At 44.7% G+C, this 22,977-nt stretch overlaps 1 protein-coding gene across 1 annotated transcript in view; it reads left to right on the forward strand.

Annotated features, from left to right (window-relative positions):
- Positions 1-7,565: 7,565 nt before the first annotated feature.
- Positions 7,566-22,977, forward strand: part of T265_04765 (hypothetical protein) — a gene marked incomplete at both ends in the record, with an annotated part of 36,298 nt that continues 20,886 nt past the window's right edge. The window contains one exon of the mRNA XM_009169590.1: positions 7,566-8,113. Coding sequence (XP_009167854.1) covers positions 7,678-8,113 — 436 coding nt within the window. The remainder of the gene's footprint in view (positions 8,114-22,977) is intronic.

The raw sequence follows: 22,977 nt of genomic DNA on the forward strand, positions 1-22,977 counted from the left end.
CAATTCAAAAGGACCGCCCTTTTTGGACTGGTGGAGTTGAACTCTACTTCAGTTTTGCAAGACATCCATATTTTCCGTTTTCCTTACCGCGCAAATCGTTTTCACCGCTTTGATTATACTATTTTTGTACCAAAACCTTGGACAGCTATATATTGTTTTAATTCATGAGTTTGAGACGCGGTTTCGGTCACGCGTTGACTGTTGATCCGTATCGGCTCTGTTTGCCTTTCGGAGTACCTCACCGTTTGTCGAAAACTGTTGAGGTTTGTAATTTTGTATTCCGTGTAACTACTTTCATTTTATGGTACAGCACATTTGCGTAGCCATTCGTTCGGAGTTTTGCCGGTTTGGTTGCTAACCTTGGTGCTCGTTGCTCAAGAATTCGAAACGGTCGTAACACCTATTTAGCTAGCTAGCTTATCTTGCTATTTGATGGAAGGCATTTTGAAGCCAGCCATTTTAACTCACTTGAGGCCCAACAAATTTGCATGATGCATCATGGTTGCTCAAGAATTCGAAACGGCCGTAACACCCATTAACCTAGCTAGCTTATCTTGCTATTTGATGGAAGGCATTTTGAAGCCAGCCATTTTAACTCACTTGAGGCCCAACAAATTTGCATGTTCAATGCATCATGAATTTTTCGCAAACCGCCCTTGCGTGAAAACACTTGTATTCATTGAGAGCCGTACTCAAACTAAGGACGTGTGTCATATCTTCCGACCTACCGTTGGCATTCATTCGAGTCATAAAAGTTAATCCGCCCCACGGTCTCACGTTTTACCGCGTTTGAAAAATTCTATGCTGGTTAAGACGGACCCGATAGATTGAGCGCTCTTCGTGGAAGTCGGCCCAATCTAACATTCTTGCGCACCGGTCTCCATGAAAGTTTCTCATGGACCAATTTGGAAATCGATCCTGCTTTTGATCAACGACCTTCCGGATGTACTTTCCAGTTCATGTTCACTTTTTTGCGGGTGATGTGAAATTATGGGTTTCTGATGCCGGTACCCTCCAAACAGATGTCGACGCAGCAAGGAGCTGGTCTTCGAAGTGTCAACCATTTCTGAATGGCAGAAATTGTAGGCATGTCGCTCAAAAAAGATGGGAGAACGACTTTGTCGGGCATGTTTGGAATGGACCAAAGAACAGTACGGAGGTAGACAGCGAAACATCAAACATGTTCATCTCACTCCGCCATTGAGCTTCCGTTCAAAAGTCATTCTACATATGATTTGGCGCACTTTTCCACAGATTATGCACATTAACTTTCACGTACGCCGCAGGGCCTACGTCGGCCAGCCTCTTTGATACGTCAACGAAGTTGGCTTCACGCAGAGCAAGAAAAGTGTTCATCTGCCCGATAACGTTATCAACACGTGATTCTTCCCGTTATCACGACTTGCCCCGAATTTTCCGTAGCTCTTAAGGCCAAATTTCATCAAGCAGAACCGAAACACTCGGTGGTTTTTTCACATTAATGTGTTTACGCACGTCCATGACGACCACATCCATGCCAAATTACGATTCCTGAGGATGAGTTGCAACATATTCTACAACTTGGAACCATTCGTCCGTCCGGTAGCCCTTTGGCATCCCCGCTCCATATGGGGCCAAAGAGAACAACCACCGACTGGAGACCCTGTGTTGACTACCACACATCAAATAACATCACTATTCCAGACCGCTACCCCATCACACACCTTGATTTCTCTGTCAACTTGCAATCATGTACTTTTTTCTCATGTCGATATTACTTGCGCGTATCATCAAGTATCAACTCACCAGATGGTATACACAGAACAGCTATCACTACTTCATTTGGTTGATTTGAATCCGTACGAATGTCATTTAGTTTGCTTGACAGTGCACAAACCTACCAAAAATTCATCGACCAGTACTTCTCTGGATCATCTTTGGTGTTCGCAATTGGTTGGTCGTGCTGACACAGAACGGCACATGGACCGCTTATGTGCAGTACTTCCCCGTTTATCTAAGTATGGGGTGGTTGTTAACCGGCAAGAATGTCCCTTTAGCTTACTTGCGTTAAGGTACCTCGGTCACATTGTTGAGGAAAACGGTATAACACCAAATGCTGACGAGCTACAAGCGCTTCAAGATCTCCTGCACCCACTTCATTAAAATAACTCAAGCATTTCATCGAAATAGTGAATTCCTATCGGCGCATCTCCTATACTGTGTCCATGTTAGCACATCTGACGGACTTGTTAGCGAACAATTCTAAAACATTTTGTTTAAATGCTTCGGCACAAGGATCATTTCAAGGGTTCCTTCGCAATGACTGTGATGCTGTTCCATTATCACCCAGGTCCTCCTTTGTCACTTAGCGTAAATGCATCCAGCACAGCTAGAAGGTGAGGTGGTGCAATTAAAAACCGCACCCAGCCATCTAGATTCTTTTAACGAAAAATTCTCTCCACTGAAGCCCGCTGTATTACATTTGGCCGCAAATTACCGGAGATTTACCCAACCGTCAATCACTTTTGACATATACTAGAGGGCCGAAAATTTTGTACGTACACCGACCACAAGTCTCAAATCCTCACACTCGGAGCAGGACCAGATAAATATTTACCTCGCAGAGTGGTTTTTCTAGATTACATTTCGAAGTTCACAAAAGACATTCACGATCTCAGCGCATAGAACATAATTGCTGATATCTTGTCAAGGCCTGCAGTAGCTTTGGTGCGTTTACCCCCGGCATTGATCTCAGTCGCGTAGAACTTCAGAAAAGGAATCATCTTCGACATTGTTGAGTTCTAAGTTATCCCCGAAAATAGGACCGATGCCGCTACACACCGCACCAGGAACTAGAGATTGTTATACTGAGACAGCTCATTCAATACCCCCGGTCCCACCCTTCATGCGATAACAATTTTCGAGGCATTGTGTGATGTTTCACAACAAAGTATAGGTTCAACGCATAAACTCATCTCTCAGTGCTTCGTATAACCGGAAATGAATGAACACATGCGCAACCGGACAGCAGCAGTTCTAAGGTTATTCGACATACACTATCACGCATAGGAAATTTCGCTGTTCCTGACAGCAGATTCGGTCATGTACACTTGGATACATTTGGTCGTCTACCTGCATTTAACGGCTACTCCTATATACTCACCATTATAGATCAATTCACTCGGCGGCAGGAGGACATTTTCATAAAAAAAATATCCACAGACCGCGTTTCTCGGGCATTAGTTTGTCGATGGATTTCCACATTCGACATTCCCTTGTATGTTACTACTGACCACGGCCCCCAGTTTTACTATTTATTCCGACATGTGACACAATTGCTCGGTTGCACACATTCGTGCGACCGTTGTAGTCCTCAGGTAAATGGATTAGTTGAGCGTTCTTTTCCTCACCTGAATTTCGCTATCATAAATAACGATGACCTTAAATTATTGCCACATATTACTGGTTATATTACTACACCTACGCACAACGTTTCGTTCCCATTACGCTGTTCACCAGCGGGGTTAGTTTTTGGGATCACTACGCATTCTCGGGGAACACATTATGTCCACAGGGGAAATTCCGAACAATTCACTTTCCCAAGTGATTCAACTAAGAAGTATGCCAAAACTTCGATATCGTTCATTTTGCATTCTCAGTGCTTCATCATGTGTTTCAGCAGTCTTCTGGTTCATATGTTTTTATGCGTTTTGTTTCTGCTGTGTCAGAAAACCTTTGCAACATCACTACGACGGCCCTTATATTGTGACGGCCGTCATTTTTACTGGTCCGTCTCTGGGAAACCCTAATCATAAAGTCCACCCTAATTTCTAGGTGGAGGGTATATTCAGCTATCCCTTCACTTATATACATGGCCGCACAGCTCACAGCCGCTCATTGAATCAAGAGACCTGTCTTTTTTCCTTTACTCACAAATGGCACCACACAGTCGTGATTAATCTGACATTGACCGCCTACCGTCTTTTAAGGGTAGCAGCAAATGATATGCCGTAACACTCACGAACACGCAAACGTACCTGTGACAAGCAAACTGTATCTTCGAGGGACGCGTAGTATCAGAACCTCCGAGAAGGCTGAACAGAGGCGGACCTGTGTTTCCATACGGCTCTACCAATGTAAGACAACTTCACAAGTAATACAAAAATTGATTGTAGATCCCCTTTCAAAACAAGTGGTCCACTTGGACTAAAAAATAGGAACCAACTGGGGAACCAATCAAGTGGGACAGTTACACGTGCATAAATTCGGCCACAAATGGCCGCATGATCTCAAGGCCAAATGAGTGAAGTTGTAAGGACAAACGAACGCCAGTTCATCTACACTCACTAAACACAAAAGTGAGGTTGGGTTAAAAATAAGGACAGAATAAATGTTGGGAGTTCCTAATGTCAACGTAATGGACGGTACAGTACCTACGGTAGGTACCTACGGTACCTACATATAGGAAAATCGAAAACTGTCCGCACACAACAACACAACGCAACTCAATGGCACTACGCACGTCACCCGACTTGGAGTCCGGCCGCTCAGGACTATTGACGCACCATACGTAGATAGTCAGAAACTACCAGTAGCTGCAACAACGGCGAATAAAACACGTAACCTACCTCTGAACCTGCTTTGGACTTATTGAGTTGTACCTACAATACGATAAATCCCTCTTCCAATATATAATAACTGTACTCATTTCACTCAACAAAACTGCCTTCGTCAGTGTTCATCGTTTTTTGTCTATACAGATGATTTTCGGGTTATAGTAGAGCATTAACACGTACAGCTCGGTGCACCGGTTGATTGAATCCGCCGTGGAGCACCCTGCTTCGAGAAATTAACTTCCGCGTCTCACGTCTCCACTTGGCAAAATTTCTGCGCTTTTCCAGACTGAATTGTGGCCTTATTGGTCATCATGTATGGATAGGAAGGATAGAAGTCGTTTCGCTTGACGGCCGCCCCTGTTTTCCGCTCCTGACGGTCACTCGAGCATCGACCGGAGAACGAGGACAAGGGGTGCTTAGGTCAAATGCCAGGTGGGCATCGGTGAATGAGGACAGAGGATAACCAGTGAAACCGCTCTGCTGAACATACAGTCACGATCATAGGTCAGCGCTGGACAGCAGCATGCATCTTAGCACACACGTAATACTAGTCAATGCACCACCATCAATTCATCGCCATGCACCTCTATGCTCCACAATAAGACGCTGAAGGTGTCACCTCGGTTGGCGATTAAACGTTTGCAATCAAATTATCAATCTCAGTGAACAAGCCGAAAACCACGTATGCCATCGTCCATGTTGATCGTAGACACCAAAATCAGACTATTAGGCGGTGAGTAGCCGTTGTTGAATCGCTAACAAAAAGTTACTATTCAGAATAACACAGTGTTGATGGTTATTGCTTCAGTTTTACCTGGATCTACGACCCTTCAATTATTGGTTCGTAAACCGTTCGATGTCTGTTAGACAACAGGTGGATACATGTAAGTTATTGAACATACTTTCAAAGCTTTTCAGCATGCAAAGCAGTTTAATCATACATGACCCATATTTGTTGGTGACCCTCTTAACCCTGATTTATAATGAAGGACCAAATGGTTCATCCTTGTTAGTAAACGCATCCACGAATATGCCAGCAAGTATGCCGGAAAAGTTCAGCTTTCCGTTAACCCTGTACAGCTAGACGAGTAAACAATCAACAAGTTCAGCTTTCCGTTAACCCTGTACAGCCAGACGAGTAAACAATCACAACATTTTGTGAGAAAAAGGTGATACACTGTTTACTGAAATACAACAAAAGTGAAGCAACAATTGTCGGGTGAGACAGCAGTTTATCCTCTAAGGGAAACGTTAGGAAGGATCACCTAAATTTTCACATCGATAACCCAAGCCCATCGCCGTCTTGCGATTTTCGCTGTTTACTTCGTTGTAGTCTACTTCGCAAGTTGCAATTTCGAATGGCCTGGAATCAACTTGTTCCTCATGGGTGACGCCCTTGAACGGAACTACCGGGAAAACCTATTCAGTGCGTATGGGTTGTGTGACCCATATCTAATTATTCTAAAGATCAACGAGCTCGAGCAAAATAAGTTTGTCGGTACACGGGCTAAATATGTAAACACATGCCTCGTCAATCGCTCAGTGAGTTCCAACTTCAAATCAACCACACACATGTGGAACACTCAATAATTTTCTGTACTATGCTTCCAATTGCTCATTTCTGTTGATAATAGCCTGAACACAGTTGAGCAATGAGGAGGACAAAATTAGTTCTCACTTGATGCACCTATTACCTGATTCGACTCGAATCATCCTTTCAACAACAAGGGTAACAGCATGCCCGGGGGGGTTGCCTTGCACATTTATTGCTCATTGAGGGGAAACCAGTATTTTTGGTTAGGTCTTCTGATACTGGTGGCATAAAATTCAAATCCACTCACTTTTCAAAAATACAACATTGACTTCAACCATATAAACGGAAGCCCCTGTCGATAAAGTCACTTGTCAATTCCGGACCCTAAAGTTCGGTGAACGGTAAAAGGGTAAAAATGACAGCAGAATAAAAATCGCCGTTTTAAGCTTACTCTTATACATCACACTCCTTACGACAGCCTTCAGTGGAAACACCATTTGCAAAAACATGTTCAATGACAGTATCCTAGTTTACCTGTGACTCACTGCGGATAAAGGAGTAGAGCACACCCCGATCAAAGCCATTACAGTCGGTGACTGCCACGTGCCACGGGCAGTGTCTGCCTATTTTACGCTGACACATTGAATCAGCCTACACACCACCATACTTCGCAGAAAAAACGCAGCTGCACCGGCGTACACGAAAGAAAAACATCCAAATTGTTACCATCGCAAGCAGACAAAGCATGTGCACATTTGCTGATCTTGAACGCGCAATCGACAGATTGCGCAAGTATCACTCCATACATCATTCCCTATTTAGACCCTGATGAACTGTCCGATGGAATTCCCGCAGGTTGGAACCAAATCCAATAATTAACAACACACAGGGCTGCGGAACATCCGCTTGCTATACTGCCTTCGTCCACCGATGCTTCTTGTGGGCCTGCAATAGATTAAATGGCAATAACATCTTTCTTGCATGAGAGCATTCTAGGATGCAGTGTGCATAACTTCAGCATTATAGGCGACATCTTTGTCATGGTCAACGAAGCACCAGATGCGTTCAACATTACCTTGCAGAGATCCGGATAGCACGACAAATGAGCGGGGAATAACCGTAGCTCTTACTAGCGAATACGCATTAATCTTCAAACTAATTTGGTTCTTTCGAGAGATGATGTTTATGATGTTCTCGTTTCTGATGTTCTCAGCGTAGCTCTTCATCGGGTTTCATACGACCCTGACGTGACCTTGGAATGCTCGCAGCCCGGTGCACACAGCAAGCCACCAAGTCTGACTTTCAGGTTAACAGAGGCCGCTGAACGACAAGAACAGACCCGGCCCCGGAAGTTAGGTTGAAATCCTTGACCCCGTGCACCACCCCAGCCCATTGGACTGAATGGGCCATTGTTTTAATAACTACTGGCGGCTGGTGCGAATTACCGCGCTGTTATACATGTGGTCCGCTGTGAAATGCTTTCGGATTAAATTCGCAGCCAACTGAGCAGCTTTGAGCTAATTTTGGGATATATTATTTTATTTGATAATGTCCTCAACTGCTGCTGTTATCCCAAACGTTGCGTATCACCTACCCAAGCGCGTAGATGGGAGCTTCAAGTCTTCGACATCAACGAATGGCATCAGTTTGTATTCCAGCTTGTCGGAGTCGGAAAACAACTCATGCGATCCAGTGAATAAGCCGTCAACTTTGAATTCTCAAGGAGACTCTGATGCCTCCACGACCTCTGCTCGACATGTGTCCTCCTGCCTAGACGCCGCTTTACGGAGCTCACTCAAACCAAGGACACTTATTAGTGGCAATGGTCATACGCTTTCAACGGAGTTTCCTGAGTTTTCGGAACGCTGCTTATCTTTCCAGGAATCATCTGCACCTCCTCTGGACACAGTCATACGGCAGCGCATACAAACTTTCCCAAAGTGTCTGATTTTGACCGACTCCGAGCCCTCAAGACCCACCTCCGGTACGTTGGTTCGCTATTTTTAACTACGCAGTTTTTATGCACTGTTATTGACAATGTAGCTGATTTGAGACATTCAAAAAGAAATTTTGGATTGGTAATTTGAAGCTGACTATGTTCGTTTCCTGAACTCGTACGTGGACAAAACACGTCTGCCGTGCGGCAGGACGTTTCCGCCTCTCATCAGTAGCAACGACTATTTTTTCTCAACCCGCAGCTAATTCAGGACGAGTATAAAATACATTAGTTCGCTCACTCATTCTCAGATCGACCCGCGGGAGACCCCAGCTTCAATTCGGATGCCACTTCAGAGTGCAGGCGGTTTTTTATAGTTAAAGCAGCTGCCTCCAGTTCGCAATTCCCATCTCCCAACTGGTGAGTGGGAATTGCGGCTGGGACCGTTGTAGCTAGTACGCAGCTTGAGGCTGCTGTTACCGTCGCTTCCGGTTGTCAATGTGATTTCCACAGCTCTCAGTCCGTGTTACAGCTGTTGTTATAAACAGGAGCAAGACAGCACTCAATTGCGGAATCGTAAGTGAATCGCTTCTTGTTGCATGGTGCGGAGTTTGAATAATAGATTTCCAAATACCGTTAAACTGATCTCACGGGCCAAAGATCACTCGGCGTGTACTTTGAACGTCCCCATAGCTTTCTTATTATAGCGTACCCAGAATATGTCAACTTGGGTGATTAAGCCGGTACTTTTGGTTTAGGCTCTCTTGAAAGACCTTATCCGTATGCAACCGAAACTGAACGCGTCCTAGTTGGAGGATGTTCTAGGTGTTTTCGTCACTAAGAGGTGCTCTCTTACTCCGTGTTAGGTTTCCAGTAGGTTTATTCCGCTCGTGTACCTTCAGCCGTCTCCACAGGTGTGCTCGCAGTGTCTGGGCAACTTCTCGTTGGTATTAACATTAAGGACGCTCATATGAGCAGCTACAGGCAACTGCCAGTCCTGTCCCTGAACGTAACGTTCTAGTTGAAGTACCGACCCGTCAAACAATCTGATTCGCCGCACCATTAGGAAATTAGGTTTCAATTGATCCCGATCAGGCATTCCACATGGCTGCAAATCTCCAACAGCTATTTTTCTCCGAAAGGTGCTCTTTCAATCCGACACCAACGGTAGAGAAAGGACCAAACACATTGCCCACGTTGCTTTTTAGTTGGACGTCGGTGGTGGTTTCGGGTTCGTTGGGCAATTAAGGCTGTTGGGTGAAGACCCGGAGTTAACCACAGAATGGTGACAAAAACGGTGTAAGAAGCTTTCTTTAGTAATACTTAATGATACGCTTACTTGAGGTTGGTGTGACGAATTCTTTGCAGCACTTTCGGTAGTTGATGGAAATCCGGGGTTTTAGTTCAGCCCAGTAGGCTCCAAGTAGTAAAAGCAGGGTTCCAGGTCATCCGGTGAGCTTGTTCAAAGTGAAGTACGGGGCATCTCACATCAGTTGTCTTTTAAGGTCAACTTTTGTTAGGATCACAAGGTCGAAGGTTTTTGTTAAAGATTAAGGTCACTGTATCTTGTTGGTTTCTCGCTTTCGTTTCACCAGATAGGCATATTTTTTCATGTCAAATACGAAAGTTGACTCACGTGCTTCCCATTATGTGTATGGAAAGTGATTCAGCCGTTGTCGTCTATACGTATGCTGCGAGATCGTCAGAAACTGTTCGGGGGGACAGTACCAAGTAATTTGAATGTCACTGAAGATTCGAGGCTGGACATTTTGGTCTGTGCTTATTGCACGACGCTTCATACGGTTTCGAACTGGTTTCCCTATAAATGCGCGCACCAGCTCACTGAATTTTCGAATGCCTCCATTGATCTCGTTACTCGGCCGCATTAGGAAAAGCGAATTAACCTTGTAATAGGCAAAAGCTTTTTTCCAATAAGAGATGTAAGCTATCCTCTCGTTAGAATTGAATTTAACCATTTCATCAGACTGTCGGTTCAGTGCGAATTATCTATGACTATCTCACTATGCACAAGTTACCAAGATTTGGCCGACAAATCCAACTCGGACGACAGCCACTCATCGTTACTCAGCAACTTGCAGCATCCCGAGTGAATGGTAGGTTTCAGCGGTGCACATATAACCTGTTATCTGCACCCTTGTCACTCATGTTCGTCAAACATCAAGGCCCGCGCAATACAGTAAAATAATAAAAAAATAATCGTTCAGCTGTAGCGCCCTTTCGGTGCCTAGCTGCCATACCACCCGAAGGAAGCACGAGGGCTGGGATACTGTCAGGTTGCCCAAGTCTAGACAGGGGAAGTCGAGTGGCGGAGGTCGGGTTCGAACCACGGATCTTCCGGTCGGTAAATTCGCGCTCTAACCACTTGAGCCATCTCTCTTGAGCCATACGCTGGTATTTGGCATGCCTTTGCGACTGACAGTGAGCTCTGTTGTGGACTCTGCAAGCCACTAAACCTTCCTTAACAATGCTCGAAAGAGTTAGGTTTTTCAAAGGTATATAACTATTCCTGAAGTATATCAACTCGGATTTAGCGCGCTCTTCTCCCAACCTAGTTTTCTGTGCTTCTATCTGCATCTTAATTTTTGAATTTATATAGCATGGTTGATTGTATTCGTTCCTTCCCCCACTAACAGCCCTCTGGTACACATGATGCACTTTCGAACTGAGTGAACAGGTCCAGAATATTGTTACGGATGGAATATAGATCCTGTTTGAGCGCGAGAACGAGAGTAACTAGCGCCTTACTCATCCAAGAATAGACGTACGTAAGCTGAATGTAGAGGCAAAAGCATGGTTACTACGAAGAGACAATGTGCACACAAAGGATAACCATGACATTCACCCGGGTGGATTGTGTGTTACGGATGGAATATAGATCCTGTTTGAGCGCGAGAACGAGAGTAACTAGCGCCTTACTCATCCAAGAATAGACGTACGTAAGCTGAATGTAGAGGCAAAAGCATGGTTACTACGAAGAGACAATGTGCACACAAAGGATAACCATGACATTCACCCGGGCCGTTGGATTGTGTGTAGAGAGTGCTGACTCGGATACAGGAACTGAATGCAGATTGATTGTAATAGTCTACTAAGAGGTAATGAAAAGTGTGATTAGACTTCTCGGTTTCTTAAAATTCAGCATCGTGTACGTTGCTGGATGAGACTTGAGGGTTATATGTATTTGGTGATGCAGGTGCATGAACTTTGGTCGGGCTGGGATTTCCACCCCCACCCCCCGGTTTTTTCTAATGATCCTACGTGGATTGACAACCACACCGTCATGTGTCAACTCAGTTAATTAAGACCGCTTTCCACACGCTCGCCAGCTCCACACCCTCGATTCTATTCACGCTGTGATGCTTAGTAATTTCCACCGCATCGGCTATCAGCCGCTGTGGTGTGAATCACAGTCCCCGTCTTACAACTTCCACATTCTCCAGATCTATTCTGTGTCCCGTGTCTAAGGCATGTATAGCCATCGCTGAGTCTTTGACCAGCGTTTGGTATTCTGCATTCCTTGGTGGTTTGTTAATCCTTCTTTGGTGCTCACAAATTCTGGTGTGCAATTCCCTGGCAGTTTGTCCTATATAGACCTTAGCGCAATCGTTGCAGTGGTTCCACGGTGGTTACCGTGGAATAGTTAGCCAAGTTGGTATAGACAAACTACAGCATGACCGACTTGCAAACCGAAACATTCGTTCATGTGGAGGGGTATTCGTGGGACACAGGATGCGACCGTGTAAAATGCAGAGCATCTTATAAAGCCGACTCATAATGACAGATTTGGAGGCCTTTCGTCTCGAGTCTGAGATGGATTGCGTTCCAGTGTCCCGTTGAGGCTTCGCCGTTCCCCTGGGGATTATAAGCAATTGTTCGGCTAGTGCGAACCCTTTTTCAAGCATAAAGGTGAACGGTTCCTCAGATATGAATGAGGAACCATGATTCGAATGTACATATGTAGCCATACCTGTTGCGCACTCGAATGATTGTGCCAGAAACAGAGAACGAGGATTGCCGAATGATTGGCTTTAATCTTCTATCAATTTCAGTACATCAGCTAAAACATTAGGAAACACAATTAGCTCAACGAGTAGCGAGTAAAAAGTTAAACACAACGTCAATATATAACATTCTTCCCCGCCGGAGGGATTATTGTCAGGAGAATATAAATTAGGCTTCGCGGTTTCGAAGATTATACGGTCGAACACGCTGTTGGTCTGTGATGTACTGTAGGACATTCCCTGGAACCTCACTGGGTTGTTCTGGTGGTGCCGTTTCGCCTCCAGGAGGATCAAGCGAGTGTGATTGAGTCTCGTCTGGAGGAGCCGCTGCACTTTCGATTGATTCAGATAAATAGACATCTGATATTGTCTGTGCTTTGGGTGCCAGATGTCTAAGAGAAACAGTTTCTTCCTTTCCGTTCGGGAAACGAACGCAGGCATACTGCGGGTTACAATTAACAAGTTCCACCTCTTCCACTAACGGATCGTATTTGGAAGAACGTGTCATCCTTTTTAACAGAACGGGGCCTGGAGTCGATAACCAAGTCGGAAGAGAGGTGCCGTACGTTGACTTCCGGTGGAAGTTAAGGAATCTTTCATGTGGTGTCGTGTTAGTAGCGGTGCACAATAAGGAGCGAACAGAGTGCAAAGCATCTAGAAGCACACATTCCCACTCGGTAATGTCCCGTTGTTGGGTCTTCAACGCCAGAGTGATAGACTTCCAAAGAGTACCATTAAGCCGTTCGACTTGTCCGTTACCGCGCGGATTGTATGGGGTAGTTCGACTGGTTGCTACACCCCTGTCGTGAAGAAACGTTTGTACTTCACCTGACATGAAAGCTCCACCACGATCAGAATGGACGTATGAGGGCATTCCGAACAAAGAGAACAACTGATTAAAACACTTGATCACGGTGGATGAGGACACATCCGTACACGCGAAGGCGAATGGGAAACGAGAGTACTCGTCGATCATTGTTAGAAGGTATTTGTTGTGGGAGGTCGATGGAAGTGGGCCTTTAAAATCTATGCTGACGCGTTCAAACGGCTGTGTAGCTTTAATAAGATTGCCAAAAGGGTGATTGAGGAAACGAGGCTTCAATTCCGAACAAATACTACACTGATTTGTAATCGCCTTAACATCCTCGGTCGAAAACGGCAAATTTTTTGAGCGAACGAAATGAAGCATCCGCGTGATACCGGGGTGACATAATGTATTATGAAGATGTTTGAGATCCACCTGTGACATCGCAGATACGTAATCAGTCCGCGATAGTGCGTCAGCGGCTTTATTCTGATTACCTGGACGGTACTGGACATCGTAATGAAAACAGGACAGTTCAAGTCTCCATCTCTGGATTTTGTCGTTTTTTACTTTGCCTTTGTGTTGTTTGTCGTACATAAAGGCGACTGATCGTTGGTCCGTGACAAGTGTGAAGTGATTGCCGATCAGGTAGTGTCTCCACTTTCTCAGAGCTTCAACAATCGCGTACGCTTCTTTTTCGATTGCTGAATGATGCCGCTCACTGTGTGACAGAGTGCGTGAAAAGAAAGCTACCGGGCGCCCGTCTTGATTGAGAGTGGCCGCAATGGCTATGTCGGAAGCATCAGTTTCCACAACGAGTGGACGAGTGTAGTCTATGGTGAAAACGGCTGCCTTTTCCAAATCGTGTTTGAGCTTATTCAGTGCCGCTTGTACGCTATCTGGAATCGGGAAGATCTGATTGCGGACGATTTGATGAATCTTATCTGAGAAACATGGGATCCAGTGTGCGTAGTATGCCAGCATTCCGACCAATCTTCGTTGTGAACGGATGTCACATGGATGAGGCAACTCCCGTAGGGCTCGAAAACGTTCAGGATCCGGTTTTATCATACCATGAGATATTTCGTATCCCAGTAATAGTACTTTCGCAGTAGCTATGATGCTCTTTTTCTGGTTAAATGTAATACCGTGACGTTTTGAGGCCTCTAAGAATTTCTTCAAATTTCGATCATGTTCCTGGGCATCGCGACCACACACGGTAACATTGTCAACATATGCGAATGTATCGAGCAGATTTTCCTCGCGTATGATGTTGTCTATGGTGCGTTGAAAGCAGGCCACACCATTAGTAACTCCGAACGGAATGCGGCGAAATTGAAAGAGTTTACCACATGCCTCGAATGCAGTATATGGCTTGTCTTTGTCGAGAATGGGGATCTGGTGGTACGCACTTTGAAGGTCTAGTGTGCTAAACACCGTGTAATGGGAAACCTTCTCTACAAGTTCGTCCACCTTCGGCAGAGGATACGCATCAAGGTAAGTGAAGCGATTTATGGTTTGACTGTAATCGATGACCATGCGCTTCTTATGCCTGTCATTCGTAGTAACGAGAACCTGAGCGCGCCAAGGAGAGTTAGACGGCTCAATAATTTTGTCAGCTAGTAACTTCCGAACCTCCGTCTCGATAAATACCGTATCCGTGCGAGAGAAACGACGAGATTTAGTGGCAATTGGAGTACATCCAGGGGCGAGATTATCAAACAAAGAGGGGGCGTTAACTCTCGCTGCTTTCAATGTGCATATGGCGAATGGGGGCCGCTTACCCGTGAATGGTATGATGACACTTTGGTGTTGACTGAGGAAATCCAAGCCAAGGATGACGTCTGAACACAAATTGGATAAGAGCGAGAGTTTGACACTTTCGTATAGTGTGCTTTTGTACAGAACGGTAGCATAAAGATGACCGCTAGTAACACACGATAAGTTCGTTGAAGCCATCGAGATAGCGCTCTTAGAGGATGTTATTGTCCAACCATGCTTTAGTGCGATGTCAGAAGAAATATAACTTTCGCAACTACCAGTATCGATAAGTGCGTGAAGTGGGATATTATTCACTATAACATCAACGATTGATTTGGAAAGTCCCATGGATGAAGAGATGTTGAAAATGGATGAGACACCAGGGTTCACCGTCGATGTGATACGGCTTGAACCCAGTTTGGATCGACAAACTTTTTGGAAATGACCTTTCTTGCCGCAAGAATGACAGAAAGACTCACGAGCCGGGCATTTTGAACGAATGTGCTTACCGTTGCCACAGAAGAAGCAAGATAAGGATGTGCTTGCAATCGTGTCACTAGATTCCATCTGAGAGATAAAAGCATCACGAACAGGAGTAAGAGGCTTATCAGTTTTGATAGATGCGGCGCCACAGGGAACATGAGAAGACGAGTCGTATGAGAGTGACTGTTGTTGAGCATGTTCAAGCAGACGTGCCTCGTCAAAAGCTTGTTGAAGCTTAAGAGTGTGTTTTTCTAGTAGTCGTTGGCGAACGGAATTAGACTGCAAGCCTGTGATAAAAGCGTCTCGAATAGCCTCATCCCGATGTTCATCGGCAGAAACCGCACGAAAATTGCAGTCCTTGGCAAGGTAACGTAATTTTTGCAGGAACGCGTCGACTAATTGGCCCGGTTCTTGTTTGGTAGTAGCCAGCACGTGGCGGGAAAACACTTCATTTTTGGGTTTAATGTACATCTTTTCGAGCGTCTGGATGGCGTCTTCGTAAGTAGTACAATCACAAACATGTTGATAGACGGACGGAGAAAGGAAATTTACCAAAAGTTTTCTTTTGTCAACGTTTGGGAGTTCGATGCATGAGAGGAAGTTCGTAAACGTTTCGTGCCATCCATTCCATTGTTCTGAAGCAGAAGAGGATTGGGGATCGGCGTCAAACCGATCTGGGCGAAACAATCGTTCCATTGTGTTTTGAGATTAAATTGAAACACAACGTCACTATATAACAATACCAAACAGAATAAATAATTCACATAGGCATTTAACTATAGATGCACATGGAAAGGCAAATGAAAAACGGGGAACCTGTCAACGATAGTGAGGATTGGTTTCCAAAACACAACGTCAATATATAACAATACCAAACCAAGAGAATAATTCACATAGGCATTTAACTATAGATGCACATGGAAAGGCAAATGAAAAACGGGGAACCTGTCAACGATAGTGAGGAGGTATTGGTTTCCAGTGACAAGGCAGAGATCCTTCAAAATCAGTGCTAATTCGTTCGAATGGTTGAATCACTTTGATGAATGTAGTGGGGGTTGTTTGTAAAATTGTGGTGTGACGGAGGCGTAAACCATACATTTTGAGGTGATGTCTTTGACATCTTGGAGGGAAAACAGCAAGCTTCTGGAAAGACCAAAGTGGTGAGTAATTCTGGGATGCCACAAGAAATCATGAATTTTCCTTAGTTTGTCACGTTGGCGCATAAGCTACGCCAATAGGTGTAAGCCAACAGATTGTCTTTTCCAGGTATATAGCTGATATCGCAGCTTATATCGCGACCTACCGTACATAAAGGAAACCAATTGCTGGTCAGTGATAAGTTTGAATTGCTTCCCGGAGAGATAACGCATCCAGTTACTTACAGATTCACGATGACTTATGCCTTTACCAATAGCAGAGTGATTCTTTTCGCCCGGTGTCAGTATTCTAGTAAAGAAGGCCTTTCTGAATCGAAGATGTAGCAATGGCTATGTCTGAGGTGTCCGTCTCGACAACCAAGGGTTCATTGAAGTCGACTATCACGACCATAGCGTTCTCTCCTTTAAATTTTCGAAAGATTGCTGTACACCCTCCGTTGAGGAAAAGTCTTATTTCCGACAAGCACGTTGATTTTGTCAGAGAAGTATGGTATCCATTGTGAATAATAACATGCCAACAACTCGTTGGGATTTAGCGTCATGTGGATGAGTGATTTGACGGATGTGGCTCGTTCACTGTCTGGTTTGATAATCCCCTCGGAGAATTCATAGCCGAGAAGGCGTATTTGTTTAGCTGCTATAAGGCTTTTCCTGTGGTTAAGCTTAATTCCATATCCTTTTATCCACAGAACGATTTGAGGTTCTGGCCATGCTCACTTTGGGTAGTCCCACAAATAGTGACGTCGATATAAACGTGGGTGCCACGTTAGTTCTTAAACTTGATTATATGTTAGAAGCATGATACTCCGTTAGTAACTGAAAGGAATACGAAGAAACTTGAACAATTCTCCACATGATTCAAAAGTCGTATACGGTTTATCTTTCGCACCGATTGGAACTTGATGGTGAGGTGCTAGAGCAATATGGCGGGAAATTTCTTTAATCATTTTATCCAATCGCGGTAACGGATAAGCGTCTAGGTATGTGTTGCGAGAGTCGAGTAGTTCCAGGACGGGATTAGAATGAGACAGAATAGGAAGACGTAATGTACGCTTTAATCGTCTAATAACTGTAGTACATGAGTTGAAAATAGAGTGAGAATCACGAGTTAATGGGTTATGCAAATGTATGGGTTATATAGTCATGACATTCTCCCCGCCTTGGAATAAGTGTGTACTTTGCGGAGAAAGAATGTAAAAAAATAAAAGGCTGTAATAGTTACATGGAGTCGTTTACGCCTCTCTGTTGCGTAGATTATATGGGTGAGTGCGCTGTTGTCGGATAAGAATGTCCAAGTGATTTCCTGGATCTGCACTAGAATGGGATGGCGAGGCATCGTTAATAGGCAAGAGTTCAGTTTCTGAGCAACCACGGTGGATTGTTGGTGTTGTGTGAGGCTCCCCTTGTTCGGCGATATGTATTGGTTCCTGTTCTGTGTCGGATGTCATGTCGTTGCCTTTGGGAGCCAAGCGGCGCAAGGATACGGTTTCGTGTTTGCCATCTGGACGAACTATGTGGGCGTACTGTGGATTACAAGAGACGAGTTCCACTTCCTCTACCAGAGGGTCATATTTAGAGACTCGATCATTGCGTTTTAAAAGGATTGGCCCAGGGACAGTAAGCCAGGTAGGTAGGGAGGCACCGTTGGCTGATCGTCGTGTGAACGGCATAAAACGTTCGTGTGGGGTACAGTTGATACTAGTACATAACAGGGATCTGATACAGTGAAGAGCATCAAGGAGGACAGCCTCCCAATGTGTGACAGGCAAGCCGCGCGATTTTAGAGCCAGGCAGATGGTCTTCCAAAGGGTACCATTAAGTCGTTCAACCTGACCATTACATTGTGGATTATATGCAGCGGTGTGACTACTGGCAACGCCTTTATCGAACAAAAATTGTTTGAGTTCAGTTGATATGAATGCAGAACCGCGATCTGAGTGAATATAAGCAGGCATACCAAACAGTGAAAACAGTTGACTCAAACAACGAATTACAGTGGAAGAGGACGTATCGGCGCAGGGATAAGCAAAAGGGAATCGAGAATACTCGTCAACGATTGTTAAGAGGTACTTATTACGAGTGTTTGAGGGAAGTGGGCCTTTAAAGTCGATACTAAGGCGTTCGAACGGTTGTGTGGCTTTGATAAGCTGGCCACGAAAGGTGTCACAAAATTTTGGTTTGAGCTCGGAGCAAGTGGAACAGTTGGACACCACACGTCGGATATCGCTGACTGAAAAAGGAAGATTCTTAGAACGAACAAAATGTGCAAATCTCGTGACCCCGGGATGGCATAATATGTTGTGAAGCTCTTCAAGTTTTTCCGTCCCAGTAATGTTGGCACAAAGGTTACGAGATAGGGTATCAGCAACGCGGTTATCTGTTCCAGGTCTATAGACGACGTCGTAGTTGTACCCTGCCAACTCGATTTTCCACCGTTCAATCTTGTCGTTCTTTATTTTACTTTTCTGTTGGTTCCCATACATAAAGGCTACCGAACGTTGATCCGTAATCAATTTAAAATGTCTCCCGAGGAGATAGTGGCGCCATTTGCGGATCGCTTCAACTATAGCATATGCTTCTTTTTCAACAGCAGAATGATTTTTCTCGCTTGCAGTCAAGGTTCTGGAGAAAAAGGCGACCGGCCGGCTACCCTGGCTCAGGGATGCACCAATAGCGATGTCGGACGCATCAGTTTCAACAACGAGAGGAATATTGTAGTCGACAGTAACTACCATCGCATTTTCTAGTTCGTGTTTAAGGTTCTCAAATGCTGTTCGGGCATTCTCCGGGAGCGGAAATATTTTGTTTTTAACCAATGGATGAATTTTGTCAGAGAACGCCGGTATCCACTGTGAATAGTAGGCAAACAAACCAACGGCTCTTTGCTGCGATTTCCCGTTCTCTGGAAGTGGGAGTTCTCTTATGGGGCGCATGCGTTCTGGGTCAGGTCTTATAATACCTTTGGAGACCTTGTAACCTAAGAGAGTAATCTCTTCAGTTGCGAAGCTGCTTTTCGTATCGTTCAAAGTAATATTGTATGTTTTTGCGACATCGAGAAAATGCCTAAGATTACGGTCATGTTCATCTCTCGTTTTGCCGCATATAGTGACGTTATCGATATAAGCGAATGTGTCTTTTACCTGTTCGGCTTTGATTATATTGTTCAGCGTTCGCTGAAAACACGCGACCCCGTTTGTCACTCCAAAAGGAATGCGCCGAAACTGGTATAGGTTCCCCCCAGCTTCGAACGCTGTGAATGGCTTGTCTGACTCGATTATTGGAACCTGATGATATGCACTCTGGAGATCCAGTGTGCTGTAGACAGTGTAGCGTGCGATGGTTTCAATCATTTGGTCGAGCCTTGGTAAAGGATAAGCGTCAAGGTAGGTGAAGCGATTGATTGTCTGGCTGTAGTCTATCACCATGCGTCTCTTGTGATTTGCATTGCGGGTAACGAGCACTTGTGCTCTCCACGGAGAATTTGATGGTTCGATTATGCCATCGGTAAGCATTTGGTCTACTTCCGTTTGTATGAATTGTTCATCTTCCGGTGTATGACGACGAGATTTTGTGGCGATCGGTTTGTAATTTGGAGCAAGATTGGTGAATAAGGATGGAGATTCCAGTTTTGCGGATGTTACGCCACATACAGTTAGGGTACCCCGTTGACCACCGAATGGAATTTCGACTTTATCATGTAACCCCAGAAAGTCATGTCCGAGAAGGACGTCTGCACAAAGGTTCGGTAATACACAAAGTCTGAAACGTTCGTATATAGCATCCTTGTACTGAATGGACACAAGGCAATAACCTTTGGTGGAACATGAATGTATCGTCGACGCCATTGTTATCACAGAGTCGTACGGAAATAGCTCCCAGTTATGAGTTTGCAGGATTGATGAAGAAACGAAACTTTTGGAGCTGCCGGTATCAATGAGAGCTCGGACAACAACGCCGTTGACCAAAATATCTGTTGTAGTTTTGGATAGGCAATTGGGAGCAGCAGCACAAAATAGCGAGGAGATTGAGGAGTCTTGAGCTGAACCCGCGTGATATTTCGAGGCTTTGGACCTACAGACACGTTGAAAATGTCCAATTTTTCCACAACTCTTGCACACTGATTCTTTAGCGGGACACTTATAACGAGGGTGCTTGGGGTTGCCACAAAAGTAACATGTTTGTTGTGTAGCGGCCGAAACTGTTGTTTCGGAATTAACAATGGGTAAAGGAGTAGATACCGAACAAGTAACGGGTTGTCTGTATACGTATGATTGTGACTGTTTTTGTGCAAGTTCGAGAGCTCGCGCGGCTTCATGGGCTTTGTCAAGGTCCAATTCATGCCACGTTAGCAGTTTCTCCCGAATGGTATTCGACTGCAATCCGGTTATCAGAGCATCCCGAACTGCTTCGTTTGTATGTTCCACAGCAGATACTGCTTTGAATTCACAGTCTTTAGCAAGCGATTTCAGTTTTTGAACGAATTGGTCGACATCCTGACCAGGTTCTTGTTTGTATGTGGCTAAAAGATGGCGTGCATACACGATATTTTTCGGGCGGATGTAAAGTTTTTCCAGCAAGGTTATCGCAGAATCGTAGTCGCTGCATTCTGCGATGAAGTCATACACTGTATGGTCGATGTGACGAATGAGAGTTTCCAATTTATTTAGACCTTCGGGTTTGACTGAGTTAATGTAAGCTTTGAAAGTACGGAACCAATGAGTCCATCGTTTCATGCCATCTGATGAGTGAGGATCGGCATCAAAAACCGTAGGTCGGAGAATATGATCCATTTCGTTTTTATTAGACGATTAAATTGTTGCGAGAGTCGAGTAGTTCCAGGACGGGAAAGGAAAGGAGACAGAATAGGAAGACGTAATGTACGCTTTAATCGTCTAATAACTGTAGTACGTGAGCTGAAAACAGAGTGAGAGAGTTAATGGGTCTTTCGTGGTTTGAATTTTTCGTGACCATTACTTGAGCCCTCCAGGAAAAATTCAAAGGTTCAATTATTCCCTCATCCAATAGTTGGCTAACTTCAGATCGGTTGAACTGTTCATCGTCAGGACTATAATGCCGTGATTTCGTGGTGATAGGCTTGTACTCGGGTGAGGTTAGCAAAAAGAGGTGATTCAACCGTGGCAGCAGTTCTACCGCAGAAGATGAATGGACCTCGGTTTCCACCGAATGTGATTTCAACTTTGTTATGTAGATTATGTGAAGGCCTGGCAGCACGTCAGCATAGTTTGGGTAACAACAATAGTTTGGCTTTTTTGTAAGCAGTACCCCTGTAGTCTATGGATGTGTAGGAGTAGCCGCTAGCTGAACACGTCAGAAAGGTACATGCCATGGTAATCACGGAGTCGTTAGCCTATATCTTCCAACCATGTGTACGAGCTACTAAAGGAGATATATAACTGCTCGAACTTCCTCTGTCTATGAGGGCCTGAAGCGATATCCCGTTTACCTTATGCTGTTCACCTTGCGGGACAGGCAGTTCGGGGCTGCAGCAGTCAACAGGGAAAATAAGACAATCCGTCGTGCAATTTGAGTAATTTTTTAACAGATTTGGATCCATAGACACGCTTAAAATGGCTTGTTTTGCCACATTATTTACAAACAACTTCTATTCTGGAGCATTAAGATCGTGGGTGCCTGAACCGACCGCAAAAATAACACCTGAGAATTGATTGACAAGAGATAAAATGTGGAATCAGGGGAGATTGTGTGTGACGGGGTAACCGTTGATGTCTGTAAGGGTGTTGCAGTCGCAGAAAATGATATCGATTGGTTATGTGAGTATGACTGAACTTGTTCGTGGTCCAGTTGTAATAACCTTGCCGATTCATCTGCTTCATCCAGAGTGAGTTCATATTGAGCCAGAAGTCTTTCTCTGATGGTGGCATACCGAAGTCCGTAGATCAGAGCACCGCGTACACTTTCATTTTGATGGTCGATGGCGAATACTGCTTTGAAATAATAATTTTGGCCAAGGATTTAAGCCTTTGAACAATCTGATCAACACATTGTCGAAGGTGATGAGCACGGACTTTTCAAGTGTACTGACAGCGGATTCATAATCAGAACAGTCAGCGATGTGAACTTATACAGATACATCCGCGAGATGAATCGAGGTTTCGAGTTTTTTTAGATGAGGCGATTCAACACTGTCCAGAAAGGTTTGTAAGTTTCTGAACCAATTATTCCAACGCGTTGTGGCCTCTGGAGAATTTGAGTCCATGTCAAAACACTTGTGTCGCAGAAGCGATTCCATGGTATTTTCAAACAAATAAACTGTTACATGGAATATAAATCCTGATTGAGTGCGAAAACAAGAATGAATAGCGCTTTACTTGTTTAAGAATGGACGTACATAAGCTGAAAGTAAAGGTGAAAACATGGTTAATATGAAGCGACATTGGGAACACAAAGGATACGCATGACAAATATACTACGTGGATATCTCCTACCTTTGGGGGATGAGATGGTTCAGTGCTTAGCGCGCGAATTTATTGATCGGAAGGTCCGCGGTTCGAACCCGGCATATGCATCTCGACTTCTGCAGTAATGTTCCCGCGTATCGGTCCCTCTGTATGTAGCAAGTATAGCAACCCGGTGGAAAGCTCCCACATTGACCTTGTAGTTGGGCTTGTGTGCTGCAAAAGGGGTGCAACCTAATGTATCGTC

This window comes from Opisthorchis viverrini (genome assembly GCF_000715545.1).
Source record: "Opisthorchis viverrini unplaced genomic scaffold opera_v5_82, whole genome shotgun sequence".
Classification (NCBI taxonomy): Eukaryota; Metazoa; Platyhelminthes; class Trematoda; order Opisthorchiida; family Opisthorchiidae; genus Opisthorchis; species Opisthorchis viverrini.